This window comes from Martes martes (assembly GCF_963455335.1).
Source record: "Martes martes genome assembly, chromosome: 3".
NCBI classification, from domain to species: Eukaryota; Metazoa; Chordata; class Mammalia; order Carnivora; family Mustelidae; genus Martes; species Martes martes.
Window position 1 is genome coordinate 172,502,472 of NC_137890.1, and position 15,800 is coordinate 172,518,271.

At 33.7% G+C, this 15,800-nt stretch overlaps 1 protein-coding gene across 2 annotated transcripts in view; it reads right to left on the minus strand.

Annotated features, from left to right (window-relative positions):
* SPAG16 (sperm associated antigen 16) overlaps positions 1-15,800 on the minus strand; it is a gene marked incomplete at both ends in the record, with an annotated part of 1,046,083 nt that overhangs the window by 897,574 nt on the left and 132,709 nt on the right. For both annotated transcript variants that reach the window (XM_080799476.1, XM_080799475.1), the window contains one exon: positions 8,623-8,750. In XM_080799476.1, the coding sequence (XP_080655602.1) occupies positions 8,623-8,750 (128 nt within the window). The remainder of the gene's footprint in view (positions 1-8,622; positions 8,751-15,800) is intronic.

Here is a 15,800-nt window from a genome sequence, read left to right on the forward strand (position 1 = left end):
GTCATTTTTAGAAAGATTACTATAATGGTAGTAGAGGAGATAAGTTCTATTTGGAGGGACAACTGGAGGAAGAAAGACTAGTAGGAAGCTATTAGGGGAGCTTAGTGACAGATGATGGACTTTGAAATAAATGGCTGCTCAATTCATTTTGGATATAGAATACATGGTCTTAAGTGATTGACTGAATATAGTAGTAAGTGGTAAAAATGACTTAAGATTCACAGATCATCTTAGGTAATTATATGGATGATAATGTCACTAACCAAAATGGAAGAAAGAAGAAGGGGAGGGTGGAGGGAAGAGGATGGTAGAAAAAGGAAATTGGCTTTGAGACCTCCTAAATTTGACGTGCTCACAAAACATGCAAGTTGGAATGTCCTATTTTATGAGGTACTCTCAGTTAACAGTCATTGCCTTGAGATAATGTCAGTAGTTTTAAGTTGAAGTTGAATTCTGGGCATAAATATTGTTAAATATGTTGGGTGCATAAATTTGATAAAAAGTTCCATTATTTACTCTTAGGTTGTGAAAACCATTAATAAGAATAAAGCAATATTATAAAATGAATATGACAATATCAACCTAGTCATGGTCATATAAAAATTGCTGGAATTGTTTAAGATTTAAACCCATCAGCACAAGCACAATGTTCACAATCCATTCATCATATAATTGTAAATAGCAAGAAAAAATAAATTATTAGATACCATTCCACATGTATCAACTTTTAAAAAGGTCTTGGCAAGTTTAAGTGAGGCAAGTAATAGCAGAGTAATAGCAGAGTAATAGCCGTAATAGCAAGTAATAGCAGAAATCTCTGGAACCACTGATTAATCACACATCATCAAGTCTTGTCACTAATTACTTAAACTGAATTATGAGTATAGGTGTGAATATAATGTAGTTTGAAATACTAAATAAAATACTAAATAAAACAAACATGTATATTGGTACTTGTTCTAAACCATCTTCCCTGACATTCTATATTACAAAGATTAATCTTTGTTTTAACTTTCATTTCCCTTTCTATCACACAGTAGGTATTAGGCAGTACCCATATTTAGCTAAGCAAGAAAGTGAAGTGAGACATGGTTTCCATATTTACTGGAATATTATCACTACAAAGTCATTTCGTGGAATTTGACTTGCCTTATCATAATAATATATTCCAGAAACAGTTTTATGTGAAAAGTAAATGACTTGTTTGGTCCAAAAACTGAAACCTGGATGTCCTAAGGGAGACAAGCATAGTTTTGTTTTTACCAACATTAGTTAATAGGTGGGATTTTTATATATTGTTGGCACTACAAATAATTGCTATATATAATTATAATGTGTCCAACAATGCCTTCTTGTAAGTAACTGTGGTCATTACTATGGATCTAGATAATTAAAACAGAATGAAAAACTGTTATAGCCCTAGAAGGGCAACTGTCTTCTCTCTGAGTATATGAAACACCAGAATTGAAAATGCTTTGTGCATCATCTGTGACCAATGAGAAGACCTTTCCATAATTTTAGCTGTAAGTTGACCCAAAAATCAAATCAGAATGCCTTCTGGAAGATGACAGCTGCTCAACAAACCCAAAGTGTCTAAACAAAGTTGGTTTAAACCTAAAGACAGATACATGCAAGGGCACTAAAGACAATCCAAAATAAATTGAAAATCTAATCTCTTAATTAGATGATATATTTATTCATGAAACACACCCAAGAAGATAAACACATCATTAAAATGCATGTTTACATTTACTGTAAATTCAAGTACCTCTTCCTTCTTAAAAGGTAGTGGCATAAATATTATCATTATTTAATGGAAGTTAACCGAATGCCTTATTATGTTGATAGTAAACTATAAAACCAACAGAATATATCTTCATAGTATAAAAAGTGTTTTAAATTATTCTGTACACTACTTATAAGTAATGATTACACACATTTTTATCTGTATATAATTATTATCCTCCTAAGGAGAATTTGCTTGAAGCTTCAAGAAACTGCAAGTTCTTTGCCTGTTTGGAGAATACAAACATCATACCAATCACAGTACCACTTAAATTTATTTTAAATATATGTTATAAAATACCAGTTAAATATATAGTTATAAAAATAATTAAATATTTAATTTGAAAACTCATGTTTTAAAATATAACTAGCAGTTTCTTATAAGCCCATATAATTTACAGCCAAATCAATAAGAGAAATTCAGCTTTATACTGACCTTTATTTAAAAATTACACTTTTAAATGTCTCCTTTTTTTATTAGAAGTTATTTAGTCCTTTATTTCTGGTGTCTGCTTCCATGGAAGGGCATGAAATAGTACTAACATGAACCTAACCACTTGCCAGATGGTACACACAGTTGTGATTGTGTTCACAGTACACTCTAAGAGGTCTCATCCAAATATAAGCCTACTTGCAAGTTTAATAGTCATACCAAACATAAAATGCCCAGCTCCAGATTCCAAAGCTTCCCTTCCCTTAGCTTTTCCCTTAAAAATTAATGGCCGCTGTATCCTCATTGGCTCTGACCAAAAATCTCAGACTCATCTTTAAATCCCCTCATACTACATCCAGCCTATCAGAAAATCCTGTTGCTTTTTCATAAAAAAAAGAAGAAAGAAAAAATCTTACCATTTAGCCTCTATGCCATTGTCATCCTAGCCCAGAAAATCTTCATAACTCTCTTCAAAAAATGAAATAGTTTCTAACCAGTCTGCCAGCTTCTATCTACCCTTAGCCCCTATGGCAGTCTAATTTCTACCCAGCAGTCATAGTGATCTTGTTATGTAAATAAAATCAGGTAATTCTTCTCAAAATCCTCTAACAGCTTTCCAGCATTCTCAGAATAAAATTCAATATTCTCTTTACTACCATCTAGAAGGCCCTTAAGTCAAATCATTTTTGGTCCCCAAGTACCTAACTTCATTTTCTCCTCCCCCTTTCTAAGCTCTCCTACTCTGTTTATTCTAATCTCCTTGTTGGAACATTTTGGACATGTTCTCATCTTAAGGGCTTTGCATTTGCTGTTCCCCCAACTCTAATTTCCATCCTTAGTTCTCTGTATTTCTCACCTCCTCACTTACTTCAGGTTTCCATTATATGTCACCTTCTCAGAACAACCTTGGCTTCTCTCTTTAAACCTGATTTAAAACCACCCTGCACTTCATTTCCCTGTGTTCTGCTTTATGTTTTTCTCCAGTGTTCATGGCCATCAAACATACTGTAGCATAGATGTGTTTATATTGGTTTGTTACCTGTTTCTTACCACAGATACAAGCTCCCTGGGGACAGATTTTTGTGTATTTGGTTAATAGCCCACAATAGTGCCTGACAAATGCTCAATAATTTTTCTTAAATGAATGAGTAAATATGAAAGTACTGTCTTTTTAAATTTTATTTCATTCCTCTTACATAGCCTAACTCATCTGTTTTCATTCCTCTTACATAGCCTAACAGAAATATAGTGCATTGGTCAAGGCAATTAAAGCAGTACCACAGACAAAGCTAGATGAAGGTCAGGAACTTACCAGGCAACAAATGAATCAAGAACACATGTTCCTTCTAGCATGTGACTCATCACATTCAAAGCCCTTTGATTCCAGGTAGGAAAATGAGGATGGAGACAGCATAATACCAGTGGAAGCCTTTGGGTTTGGATCTGGAAGTAGTGTACACTGGCTTTGGTCAGAATTGGTATCACATAGCTTAGCTTAGTTCAGAAGTCTGGGAGATACAATCTTCCAATGTGCCCAAGGAAGAGAAAACTGGGGTGGTGAGCATCTAGCCAGTCTTTGCCAGATAAACTAGAAAAGCACTGACATTTCATGTTCTTCTTCTTCTTCTTTTTTTTTTTTTTTAACTTTTATAAAATACTTTAAAATTTATGCTACATGACATGCCTCTGGAGAACCATGATGAGGACAGACTAGAATGACAGGATTGAGCATGACTGGAGGAATGAAGAGAGAAGTATTAGTTACATTTTTTAAGAACTGTCTCTCTTGGGGCGCCTGGGTGGCTCAGTGGGTTAAGCCACTGCCTTCGGCTCAGGTCATGGTCTCAGGGTCCTGGGATCGAGCCCCACATCGGGTTCTCTGCTCGGTGGGGAGCCTGCTTCCTCCTCTCTCTCTGCCTGCTGCTCTGCCTACTTGTGATCTCTCTCTCTGTGTCAAAAAAAAAAAAAAAAAAAGAACTGTCTCTCTGAGTAGGTGATATTTGAGTTGATATATTAGAGATGAAAAAGTCAGATGCAAAAATGAGAGATGTAACAACACAAGTAGAGGGAAGAACTAGTAGTATACAGCCCCGGGGCAGGAGTAAATGTGGCATGTTTGCAGAATAGTGAGAAGACTGAGGAAGCAGAGGGTACTGGGTAGGGAGTATGAGGGAGTATCTGGCCAGAGGTAGGCATGAGAAACTTGCAAAGTCTGGTATGCCACAGGATGAAGTTTGGATTTTATTTTAAATAAGAGGAAGACATTATTGTGTTTAAAGAAGGGAATCCTGTAGTCTGATTTATATTTTTAAAAGATCTTTTTGGTTATTGTGAAGTGAGTGAATTATTATAGGGTAAGGTAGGGCGAATTAGTAGGCTTTTGCAATACTGTGAGAGATAGGGAAAATATGTAAATGTATTCTGGAGGAAGGGCCTGTCAGACTTACTGGTAGATTTAATGGTGGCAAATGCCTGGCGGGAGAATGAGCAATCCCAACGACTCCTAGGACTTTAGCTTGAGTAAATTCACAGAAGTTCACATTTTGCTTTTACGAAAATGAGAAGATTAGACAACCAGGTTTTCTGGCAGGAAAAAAAAAAAAGAGAGAACTCTTTCTGGGCATGACCATTTGGAGAAATTTATTAGATGCCCAAGTTCAGGGGAGAAGTCAATAGTAGAGATATCACCATGAGGATGATCACCATATGGGGAAGTATTTATAGCCTGAGTATGGGAGTAGCCACCTGGGGAAGTACAGCAGCGAGAAGAAGAAGCTGTAGGGGTGAGCCAGGAAGGAGAGGAGGGAGGCAGAATCAATCAATCAGAAGTCTGGCAGAAGAGGAACAGCCCCCTGAAGGTGCTGAGCGGGACAGCTTGGGAGTCAGCAGGACCATACAAATAATGGGGTCAGGAGAAGAAAAGCAGGTGTGGTAGGTTGATTTGACTGAACCTGAGAGGTAAAGAAAAAAAAGTTAGTGGCACTAGTGGTGGGCACTGAAAGAGCAAATGACTGACAAAAGTAGTTTCAGGGCAGAGGAAAGAAAGAAAACTCCAGAAACTCCACTGGAAGAAAGAACAGAAAGAACAAGTAGAGGATGTTAGGTCCTTCATCACTGCTGCCAACCTTTTTGGTGAAAATGAGCAGAGCAGCTTCTGAGGAAACAGCATAGGTGTGGTGGAGGGTTGTCTGGCTAAGAGAAAAAAAGTGTTTTTAACTAATGGAAGGTACTGAAGGACATTTTCTATGCTGAAAGGAAGCATCCTGTGAAAGTAGGAAAAAGACATCTACCTAAATCAGAACTTAAAAACTCTCTTAACTAATCTGATTTAAAATCCTTCTGGTTCTTCAACCTGTGGAATTATACTCTATAGAAATGCAAATTAGGTAAGACATTAAAAATTTTTAATTATCTGGAATTTAATATGCATTTATTTTATTTTGACCTTGTTAGAAAAACAGTAAAAATACATTTTTAATAAATCTGGTTTTCCAAGGAAAGAACATATAATTAACAAATTCTGCATATAAATATAATCTAATTAATTATTTTAATATTTAAGTTTAAAGCAATTATCAAGGGAGAAAAAGGATACTGGCCAAACTCATACCTAATTTAGTTGTATGTTACTGGCAAACTTGTATGCCTGATTGTAAAAATAGATACTATTTCCTCAGTTTCCTCAGTATTTTTCTTTAAAATAATTGCATGGCTTCTTTACTATTTAGGAGTTTGCTTTTGAGTAAACAAAACCTGATACAAATTCTTTCTCCATGACTCTCAATATCTCTGAGGCCTGTGTGTGTGTGTGTGTGAGAGAGAGAGAGAGAGAAAGAGAATTGGGAAAATAATAAATGCCTTACAGAAATACAAAAGTTAAAGATAGCATGTATAAACCAGTTGAATTCTAGCAATTATAGATGCTTATTGTTATTATGATACCCTTATTATCATCATCATCATCATGATCATTGTTATTTTGATTAAGAAATCTATACACCACAGAGGAAGAATTTAATTTCTGTTGATGGTAACTGACAAAAACAAATAAATAGTTACTTATAAAACAAAAGCTTTTTCTTTATTCCTTAAAGAAATATATCAAGGAGACAATAAACATTTTATTACAGAACCATATAGTACCAAACGTTTTGCATGTACGTGGGGGTAGGGCATGAGTGATTTGGTTTTGAAAGTAATAGAAAATATGAAATTATTTGAGCAACACTAAAAGTTTATAACTGATTTTTATATTAAGGCTAGTTAATGGTTGGTAGTCTAGAATGACAGTATAGAGATAGAAGAATAAAATGGTGGGGATAGAAGCAAGTATGTGACAATGAAGAAATGGTGGTATAAGTAAGTAGCAACTGAGACAAACTGGAAATGAAGGCAGGCAAGAAAAGTCTCAGATTTAAAAAAAAGAAAAAAAGAAAAGGCTCAGGTAAATGAGTTGTCCCAAAGTCAAAGCTTAATCTTCTTTTGAGGTATGTTACTCTAGAAGACTGGTGATTATTCTTTCTACTAGTGATTGAGTTTTCTTTTCTTTACTGCCTAGCTTATAATGTTAGTCTTCTCTCCTAATGGGCTAACTAGTGAAGACTGTGGCAGAGAAATTATTTCCTGGGTTGCAGTAGTAGTTACCAGGGCAGCTGTCTTTCCAAAGGCTGGAAATAAAGCTGAAATTCAGAATTTGTCTTTTACTAAAAGTTAAATATTTCCCTCCTTATCGTCTCTTCATTTTCATTTAATAGAAGTTTTTCCCTTAACCTCCACTTAATGGTTGGATTGACCAACATTTCTTATTTTTTCCGTAAAACACACTAGTTGTGCTCATTGTACTTATCTATTCAGAGCTCTCAGACCATGCCCAAGTAGACCAGCACAGGCTACTCCCAACAGCTAAGATCCTTGATTACAGAGAGTTCCAAGGAGTTTGTCATTAACCCTCCTTATAAGTCAGTCATGTTTGCTATTGTAATGTAATTAGCGATCAATCAAGGTGATGAAATATGAGTGTGATAAGGAGAACTGCTGTCAATGAAAATTAAATGCATGCTACAGAAAGGTGAGAGGATCATCTCCGAGTGTCTCAAGTTCTTGATACAGATTAAGGAAATCACAAAATTGAAACTGAAAATGTAAATGATACATTATTGGTATAGCTTATGCAAGAAATATGGTGTGGCATTCTAATCAATAGTCACTTAATCAAAGAAAAAGCCACGGCTTTACATCAAAAGACTGGCATGGGAATGCAAATGCACTGTTTTAAGTCAAAGTAGAATACTTAAGATATGAATGTGTCATTTTTATGACTTCCTTTACTAATAGACCCTTTCAATTCATCAACTTACTGATTTTGATCAGGGCAGATAGGATCATATCTGCTGTACTCTTAAGTAAGATAACATAGACAATAAATATTCTTGCTACATGGAAATAATCAAACACATAGGATTTAGAAAATAAGTAACACACCCAATCATTGGGAGCAGAGAAAAGTTTGCAAACGAAGAAAAAAAAAAAACTCAGCACAGGTTAATGTATGTAAGTTATTAGAGTTGGTCAGCATTTTATTTTGAGACATTTGTCCTCGTTAAATATAATAGGAGCAATTACATTATGTTTGCCACATATTTTTCACACACCTAAAATTTCTTGAAGATCGATGGCATAAACTTGGGAATATATGAACAAAGTTAAGGAAATAATATTACTGCCTAAACCTTAATCAAGATGATATATCCATGATCATATATAAAAACTACTTCTTAAAATTTTAATATACCACAGAACTATATGATAGAATATATATACAGATTGTCTATATTAATATTTTTCTTAAAAACTGAATACTAGTAAAAATTTTATAAGACTTAAAATAAGTTTCCTATGAATATAAATATGCAGATTTATAAAATGCATTTTAATAAATACCAAGTAATAAGTTTTGTCTTTATACTGATGTGATTATAGTTCACGAAACTATAGTCTTCAAAAAAAAGCCAAAATAAATGATTTGTTAATGAGGAAAAAACATACATTGGTAAAATAATCAAATGAAATGCATAGTTGCTGAGATCCCATCTTTAAAAGAAATCCTACAAACCTCTCTGGAAACCATCTGTGCTTTATTTTAAGCCTAAACTACAACCTCTACAATAAATACACACAATAGTGCACTTGGTCTGTACTGCCACCAAGTGCCTAAACCAATTAGTTTAAAGATTCCTGACGCAGCTATAAGCAGATTCTTTTGCTGTTATGAGTAGCAATTTGGAAGCAGGCTAAGAGCAAACCACTTCGACCATGAATGGCTATAAGAGCAACACAATTTAGACATGACAATAGAATCTCAAAGGCATTAATAAAAGAATCAGACTCAAGATCAAGAATCCTACCAGCTCACTGGAAGTTCATGAAGTCTAAAAATGTTATTCAGCTTGTAGTCAAATTTTGCTGGACCAATATTTTCTTTACATAAATACAGGTTTGGATTTTGTTGCATATCTGTGGGAAATTCTGAATCCTAGAGGAAAAAGGAAAAGCAAGAGCTATGTGTAAAATAGCCATATCACTGCACGCATTAATACCATATTATTTAATACTAAATTACAACATAAATATTACTGCTATATTCCCTCAGGAGTTACCTTAAGTCCTTCATTTCCTATTTAAGTTTTGAGAAAGCATGCAAAAAAGATAAAATGTTAAATAAGGCACATATCTATTTGCATAAGTCTAAACTGCATGCTACATGGAAAAATTATTTAAAAATATCCCCTATTAAATTACAATGAAGTACAATATGGTATTGTCTTATATTATTGGTCAGTTGTCCTTTTTCAATAAGTTTCCACCCCCAACAGTATTGTCAGCAAATCTGTGATTATTCTTATACTACTTTGTCCTCTATAAATGGTGAACCAAAAACACTTTCGTTGGGAAACAGAATAATAACATAAGTTATTGGATTAATTATGGTTTTCTTCTTAAACCTGAAGACACAGGGCTAATTTAAAGGTACTTACTAAAGGTAAAACATTTAATTATTTTGAATCTCACTTACAGAATAATCCACATTTGCCAAGCAACTGTAACTGGAGATCAAAGACCATTTTTAGTCCATGAGAAAGCAGCAGTGGAAGGAAATATGCTATAAACAGGTACTTAATTAATACTTAATAATGGATGGATTAATGGCTTAACTCTACAAAAGAAGGAAGTAATCAACCCACTTATACTTAATACTTTAAAACTGCCTTTAGAGAGGGAGGTATATCATTTGTTTGTGTATTCATTCATTTATTTAAAAATATTTATAAGAGCTACTTTATCCCAAACATTATTGTAGGCACGGGGAATCCACCAAAGAACAAAGCAGATAAAAAGTTTTGCCCTTGTGGAGGTTATATTAGAGTCAGAAAATGATACAACCAATTTTTATGAATGAAGTATTTTTCTGACTAACAAAGTAATACATATTCATATAGAAATATCATGCATTCCATATACTACAAAGAAAAAAATTAAAAGAAACCTTATTTTCACCACACAGATATAATCACTATTATCACTTTGATATAATATTACATCCCTCAATTTTTATAAATTTGAGACCATATTCTATTATCCACCCTCCATTTTTCATTTAACATAGTGGTGTACTACATTTTCATTCTATTTAGTATATTTTGAAAGAATGCCATATTTTATTCAATATTCAGTTACATTTGTTTTCCTTATGCTTATCAATGCTATGAACAGACTTTTCTGTCTATAAAACTGCATTTCACTGATTATATCCTTAAAGCACAGTTCTAAAAATGTAAATAAATAATTTGAATAAAATACTTAACATAAAACATGATTCCTCTTCACAGATTGCTCTTCAGAAATGTATGAATTTATATACTGCCTGTCATATAATACTGTGCGCAATTCACCACAATCTTGTTAATGCTATCCATCCATACATATACACATGTGTAATACATGTAATACATTCAGGGATGGGTTAAATAAGTGATGGGTGTTAAGGAGGGCACTTGCGCTGATGAGTACTACATATTGTATGTAAGTGATGAATCACTAAATTATGCTCCTGAAGTCATTACTATACTATATGTTAACTAACCAGAATTTAAATAAAAACTTGAAACAAAAAAATCAACTAAAATAAAACAATATATTCAGTCAACTGTTTATTTAACTAATATTTATCATTGAGTGTCTATTTCATGACAGGCACTAGTTTCAGCTCTTATGTCTTTGAACAAAATAGACAAAATTCCCTTCTTTGTGGAGACTGCATTCCAGCATGAGGACACCATGGACAATAAAAATAATAAACATGTAAGTTATATTATATCTAAAGGTAAAAAGCCTTAGGGAAAATTATTGCTAATTCATATAAAAACTATATAATATTGACATTTCTTAAATTAACTGATTAAGTTTTTGTGTTTCTTTTTTCTTTTTTTATTTCATCTTTTCTGAAAGGTATGTCTACGTCTTTTGTCCATTTTACTATCATTGTGATGATAATTCATTTTAACAATATTGCTTGGGTTGGAAATGGAGGGAAGGTAAGCCATTATGCCAGACAAGGTAGCAAGGTGAATCAGAATCCAATCTAATATAATTTTTTGACCACAGGGAAAAATCTAGAATGATAAACTTATTATCCCCAGCAATTTGTATAAGCACTCTTAAACCAATCATTATATAAAACTAAAATAATGAGACACTTAATAAAATCTTATCAACTAAGCTTAATAAAACCTTCTCAGCTACAGCCTCTTTGGTGTAGCTGAGAAGAATACAGGAAAATATAAAAATACCAGAATAGATATTTAAAGGAAGATTTATAAGGGCAGTGAAGTCCTAGAAACAGCAATCCTATCTAAACATAAATGCACCTGCAGAGGTAAAATATAATACCCCTTCCACTGCCCAGCATGTATACTGAAATTTTCCAGGAAACAAAAGCAAATGGACAGGCAGGATCAGTGAGGCAAGTGCAGATACATAAATAAGGACTGTGCATACAGAATGGAGGGAGCAAAATAAATTTTAAAACTATTCTTTCAAGCTACATGCCATTATCATTTCTCTGTATTGACAAGGTATAACTGGAGGGCATAGCTAAGCTCTCAATAATATGCTTCCATAGGTCAGTAGTTCTTTAGTCTGTTTACCCACTGAAATCATCAGGCAGATTTTTTAAAAATACCGATATCACGGGATCACACCCCAGACCAATTATGTAATAATTTCCCAGGGTAAGGCTCTGAAGTTCGTATTTAAACTTCCCTATGTGAAATAAAGGGACTGAAAAATTCTGGCCTTCTCTAGGGATTGAGTTCTACCACATACTAGCATGTGAATTAATCAAGCTTTTAAACAAATTTTTTAGGATGCATTTTCCCATCTGTAAAATACAACCAAAAATCACACCTAATTAATAGGCTGCTGTGGGGACTAAGTAAAATAATCTCTATAAAGCGGTAATCACATGCTTAGCACCTAATAAATCTTTAATAATCTTTAGCTATTTCTGTGGATATTTTTATTATTGCTGTGATTAGTGGCACATGTTAATTTCAACCAGTTAATAAATTCATTATGAATTTTATCATACTCTATTTATTATAAAATATTTTATCCAACTCAACTTTCAGGTTTAACATTCTCCTGGGATATTGATTAAGGCAGATTTTAGTATGATCCCACCTGTCAGAATCCCAGTCCCGTATCTAGTTAACTGTTGATTATCTGTTTGTCCCAGGATCAATAATAAAAGGAACTCTTGCTCCACTGGCCAGCTAGTAGGAATGCTACAGTCTCCCTTCCTGCTTATAGTCAAAGGATGAAAAACCTGATGAGTAACTCTCTTGCTATTTCAGGGATGTATCAGTATAACATCCCCTGAATCCATCCTGATTAGGAAGCTGAACTATCTACTTGGCCTCCTTCCATAAGTCTCTTAGTTACCCAGGTGTCTTCCAGGCCCTGTATCTATGCCTTTCAACTCATGTCTGCTTCTCTATCTTGTTCTTTGCTTTCCATTGACCTGACATTCAAGGGAATTACCCAGACCAATTTAGAACCCAAAGTTCAAGATTATTGATTCAACATTTGAACATTTATTCTGTATCAGATACTACGTTAGTTACCAGATCAAAAACAGAAGTGGAACACATTCCTTCCATTGAAGGACTGACAGTCTCATGAAGGAACAACATAAATGAAAAACTACATCATTGAGAAAAGCTAGAGTATAAACATGCAGAAGATATTAAGGTGAAAAAATAAGCAATAAATCTACTGGAATGAAGTAGACATGTAATTAATATCACTAATTGCAGATATTGTCATTGTATTGATAGATTCCATGGACTGATATAACTCTAGTGCACCAGTATGGCCTTGCTAATAGTTAAAATACTGAAAGATATTCATACTACTTGGAAACAACTGAAACTCTAAGCATGTCCTCCATGTTCCTCTCCCTCCACCAACCCTAGCCCCTTCTTTGCTTACTAATCCTTGCCTCCAACTTATTCAGCATCATGCCCTAATTAAAGTAATTGTTAGCACACCTGAGCTTCCAGGACCTTTCTCCCATTCTACATCCAGCATCCATCCTGATTGGTCAGTGCCCATGTTAAATAATGGTTGTTAAATATTTTGGCTATCACTCTAAATTTATATGTATTTATAGAGAATTAGCTCTTTGACAGATTATTAACTAAAAAAGAAATGTACACAATAGCATATAAATAAAATCATCCCATTTTTAATAAAGTAAAAAGGATCTACATGGTAAGCACTAGTGTATATATAAAACATTTTTATAGAGAGAAAAAACCTAACAGTGGTCACCAATGGATGTGGTATATGGAGATCAGAACAAAGGGAAGAGAATCATTTATTTTTAATATTATATCTTTCTTTACTGTTTGAATATTTCACCATAAGCATGTAATTTTTTTCCTTAAATTTTCAAATAAAATAATGTATATAAGAAAAGTAGTCCTACATGTATGAAACACTCTTTAACTTGTACACAGTATTATCCCCCTTTTTTAAGATCTTATTTATTTATTTGTGAGAGAGAGAGAGAAAGAAAGAGCAGCAGCAGAGGGGGAGGGAGAGAGACATGCAAACTCCCCACTAAGCAAGGAACCCAAGTAGGGCTTGATCCCAGGATCCTGAGATCATGACCTCATCTGAAATCAAGACTCTGATACTCAACTGACTGAGACACCCTTCCTGCATTTCCCTGCCTCCCTTGCAATTAAATTGAGGTAAAGTGATTGGGTTTTGAAACAGGATATGAGCAGAAATGATATAAACCACTTCCAGTCCTGGCCTTTAAACAACCTGACATAGTTCACCATTTTTCTTCTCCTGCCACAATGACTTTGGAGAGCCATGTAGATGACAGACGGTACAGATGACAGATGGCTGCCCACATCGCTTTGTCATTGAATGGAGGAAAGCCACAGAGTCATACCATCCACAAGTTAAGAATGGACCTTTGTTGTGAAAGGGCTTTGGATTTGCATCTTACCTCTTGCAGCAGCTAATGTTGTTTACATTGACCAATATATTCGGGAAATGATTATGATTAATCATCAGCCATTTACATTAATCTTTAAAAATTTAAAGGTAAAAGATGAATATTTTAAGATAGATACCACATTAAATAAACACCACATTAAAACATATTTTAATGTATTTTTTTCTCTTCTTATATTAAATCCCCATGTGGATTTACCAGAAAGGGAGTTTTGTTCAGGCTTCTGTGCCCCCATTATTTCATTTGTCACTCAAGTAGTCCATGCCTGCTGACAAACTTCACACATCACCATCTATAATGACTGACAGCTGACATTATCAGCAAGATTTCATTGAGCTAATTGACATTTACAGTCTAAGTATGAAAATGGAAGTGAGTCAGAGAAAACCTTCCTTACTCAGGGATTTGTTCAATTCCTTGACCTTTATATTTGTTTGTATTATTGTGGTCTTAGATTGTAGGGAGAAGGATTTTACTTGCAAAATGCTGTTTTCACATGTACTTATTAAGCATTTTTTATGTAATATCCTAAGTTTCTAATTATTCTTTAAAGTTCCTTTTTCTTTTTTTAAAATAATTTCTGTTTTAATTTATCTGACAGAAAGAAAGAGTGTGAGCACAAGAAGGAGAAACAGCAGAGGGAGAGGGAGAAGCAGACTCCCCGCTGAATAGGGAGCCCAATGCAGGGCTCAATCCCAGAACCCCAGGATCAGGACCTGAACCAAAGACAGAGACCTAACCAACAAAGCCACGCAGGCGCCGCTAAAGTTTCTACTCTACACGACTATATCAAGCAAAATAGTTTTAATGTATGTTCAAGCTATCACACAGTCCTTCTTTGCTTTGATCCATATCAAATTAGAACAGTGTAAAGATCATCATATCTTTTCTTCTTAATAACTGGTAATCATTACAAACACTACCACTGAGTAATACAACTTTGCCTACTTTTTAGTTTTTCTAACTATAATAATTAAGCTAATTCCTGCCCTTTTCCTAGTCCCCTTTTCCTGCTCTTTCTAATCTGCATATAGGCCCCAAAATACCACAACTAAATCTGTTAAGAACACCATTAAGAACATTATTTCAACTATGCCAATAAGGTTCTGTATTAGGACCTTCAGCCTGGGAGTACAGTAGTTTTTAATGTGGGTCACTGTCTCCAGTGAGATTCCCTGTTGTCTTCCTTCCAGTGTAAGTCTACATTTTTGATGATCAAGTCTCTAGAAAAGACTCAGCAAGAATTATGCAATAGGAGTTGTTATGAAAACTAGTTTAACTTTTTGAGAAGAAAATGTAGAACATTGCCTCTTATCCTGCTTCTAAATGAATTCCAGATGAATTAGATTTCAATGTTTTTTTAAAAAAAAAGAAATCATAAAATCCACAGAAAGCACATACAGCTAAATATTTATATGATCTGGGAATGTGGAAACCCCTTCTAAACATAACATTAAAGAAAAAATTGTGAAGTAGAAGACAGGTATATTTGATTAAGTAGTTTTTTAAACTTCTTAAAGAAAAAACTGCAAGAAAAATATTGGTGTGTTAAAGTAATATAATTACATACAATTTAAATTAATTATTTAAAATCATAAAAACTAAACTCTTTTGAAGAAAAATGTACAGAAATTATGGATACACATCACCCAAAAAGTAATCAGTAAACATATGAAAAGATTCAGTCTCACTAATAATTAAATACTAATTAAAATAACAAATGAGGTGTTATTAATTTACAAACTGATAAACTACATTTTTAAAATAAGATTAGTACACTGGTGCAGTTACTCTCATACACTGCAAGTAGTAAGATAAATTGATATAAACTTTCAAGAAATTTAGCCATATTTATCAAATATAATTAAAAAGTGACCAAATACCTTTTATCAGTAAGTCTCTTTCTAAAAATATATTCTAAGAAAATCTTCAAACCAATGTGCTAGGACAAATACACAAAGATATCCATGAACCATTATTTATTAAAATTAA